Raw genomic sequence first — 2,271 nt, 5'->3', positions numbered from 1 at the left:
ATGATTGGCAGTGATGGTATCTACATCAACTGCTCGGTCAACTCAGTCAACACAGCCCACTGAGCTAGCACTCTATAAGTGGGTGGTGACTCAGAGTTCCATCAGTGAGGAAGGTGTCATCTAGCAGATGACTCACATCAGACAACACTCAATTCACACAGCAATGCAGCAGCACAGCCAAGCAGTTAAAGAACAGTTTGATTTCAGCATGCAGATGACAAGTTTGAAAGCCTTCAATCTTATTCTGCAGATGAACTTCAGCAGCAACTCATCAAATGATTTCTTATATTAAAATATCAACATCAGCAACAGAGCTAATGTTGCAGAAACAATCAGCAGAAAAATCACTCTTTGCAAATCTTCTGAGTAAAATACAGTCATAGCAGCTCTCTATTACATAGCAGCTTTACAGCTTGCTTTTAAGCAGAGCTGTAAAGTGATTTGTATATAAAAATCATATACACACCCTGGTATTAAGACTTTTAACCACTCAGTATATGAGTGTTTTGTGTCTATAAACCACTGAAATGATATTAACCCGGAGCAGCGAGAGGAGGAGAGGCTCTGAATCATAACATATGTACACAAGAGCTTAAAGACAAGAGCATAGTAATATCAATCTGTGCAAAGCAGAGATCTGCTATAAATCAGTATAAATGACTGCCACATTCTCAATGTATACAGATAGTCTGAAATAAACACAATCATGAACTATCTGATCAATCTGAGCCCACCAGCCCTCTGTCTGATAGATAAGGATATCAACATATAGTATGATGCTTTTGAACCAGGGGCAGTGAATCTGCACCGGGGTGGGGAGCTTGTTCAATGAGTCAGTGAACATGGGATGGACTTTGTGGGAAAGATAGAGGTTTTAATTCATGCAGCAGATCATATGATTGATCTCACTTTCTTCAATGTGATCTTTGCTTCCACTACAATGTGTCAAGATCTACATTGTGGCTCAGATTATCAGTTTATAGTCATTATACTGTCAACAACATCTCAAACACAGCTGAGTGATGCTTGAATCATGATCACAGACTCTCAGCTGAAGTCTTTTGCAGATTTTATCAGAGGTCTCATAGTGGACATGTCTTGCTCACAGAGGGTTGGAAATGTGGTACAGTTTAATAATCTGACTCAGCACTTCACTCAGAGTCTTCTGACTACAGCTCAGGCAGTCAGTAAGCCAGCTCAACAAGAGCAGACCACAGCTCTCTGATGAACAGCAAACTGTTAAAGAGCACACTGAGAGCTCATCACTCATCAGACAGAGGCCGCGAAGCATCAGTTCAAGAATGCAGTGCGCAGGGCTAAGTGTGCATACTGAAGACAAATGATCAATGAGGTCAGAGATGGTAGAGATCTGTACCGGGTGATGGCATGATATAAATTGAAACTCAACCTCAGAGTACCCCCTTTGATGATTGAGAATCAGATCATAGAAGAGATAGCTGTCAAAGCTGAGACACTTCAATAAGCAATTCTGAAGTGATACAACTCAGCTGATGATTTGAAGTATGATTCACTGAATGATGAGCACTGAAGCGGCCTGGGGAACCTGCTCTGAAACCCCCGGATTGAGATAGAGGAGATGGAGTGCAACTGTAATAGGCGCAACGGAGATATCTATATTAGGAAATAGATACGTGGCGATAGATACGTGGCGATGGCAATATTATCTATATAATGCTCGCTGATATCCGTGGATTTTAGGAAATCAGCGATTAGCTTTGAACAATAGAGATTGCTACCTTCTTAATATCCTTTGTGCGTACTTCACACTACTCTTGTAATTACTCTTGTAGCCCATCTCTTACAATTCTAATCGCTCTAAACCTTATTTGAGTGGTCCGTTGTTACGCACACCTACAACAAAACACGCAACGTTAGTTAAAACACGCAACTTAAAACACGCAAGATGGTTTCGACACGCGCAAGATCCCTTGGGAACCAACCCGAATCCTCTACCACCTCCGACGACCACAATGCCCGATTGCAACAGTTAAACGATCAAATCCGTGAACGAGAGCAACAGTTAGCTATTCTGCACGCGCAACAACGCCTCAACGAGTTGGAAGCACAGATTCGCGAAGATACTTTTATCGAGTCCCGACCAACCCCGGATATCGCCGCAGAACCGCCGCAAAATCGACCCGTAGATGATATGGATGATGATAACGAAACACCGCCGAGATTGGAGATTAAGGATTACTATCGAGGAAAGAATATGTTAGAATTTAAGGACTATAAAGATCGCATGTTGAC

At 42.0% G+C, this 2,271-nt stretch overlaps 1 protein-coding gene across 1 annotated transcript in view; it reads right to left on the bottom strand.

Annotated features, from left to right (window-relative positions):
• Positions 1-615: 615 nt before the first annotated feature.
• HCAG_00915 (predicted protein) overlaps positions 616-2,271 on the bottom strand; it is a gene marked incomplete at both ends in the record, with an annotated part of 3,587 nt that continues 1,931 nt past the window's right edge. The window contains 5 exons of the mRNA XM_001543819.1: positions 616-620; positions 910-935; positions 1,107-1,169; positions 1,667-1,685; positions 2,125-2,217. Coding sequence (XP_001543869.1) covers positions 616-620; positions 910-935; positions 1,107-1,169; positions 1,667-1,685; positions 2,125-2,217 — 206 coding nt within the window. The remainder of the gene's footprint in view (positions 621-909; positions 936-1,106; positions 1,170-1,666; positions 1,686-2,124; positions 2,218-2,271) is intronic.

The sequence above is a fragment of the Histoplasma capsulatum genome, genomic scaffold (assembly GCF_000149585.1).
Source record: "Histoplasma capsulatum NAm1 scaffold_1 genomic scaffold, whole genome shotgun sequence".
In the NCBI taxonomy this organism is placed as follows: Eukaryota; Fungi; Ascomycota; class Eurotiomycetes; order Onygenales; family Ajellomycetaceae; genus Histoplasma; species Histoplasma mississippiense.
This window is presented reverse-complemented; position numbering and strand designations above follow the sequence as displayed.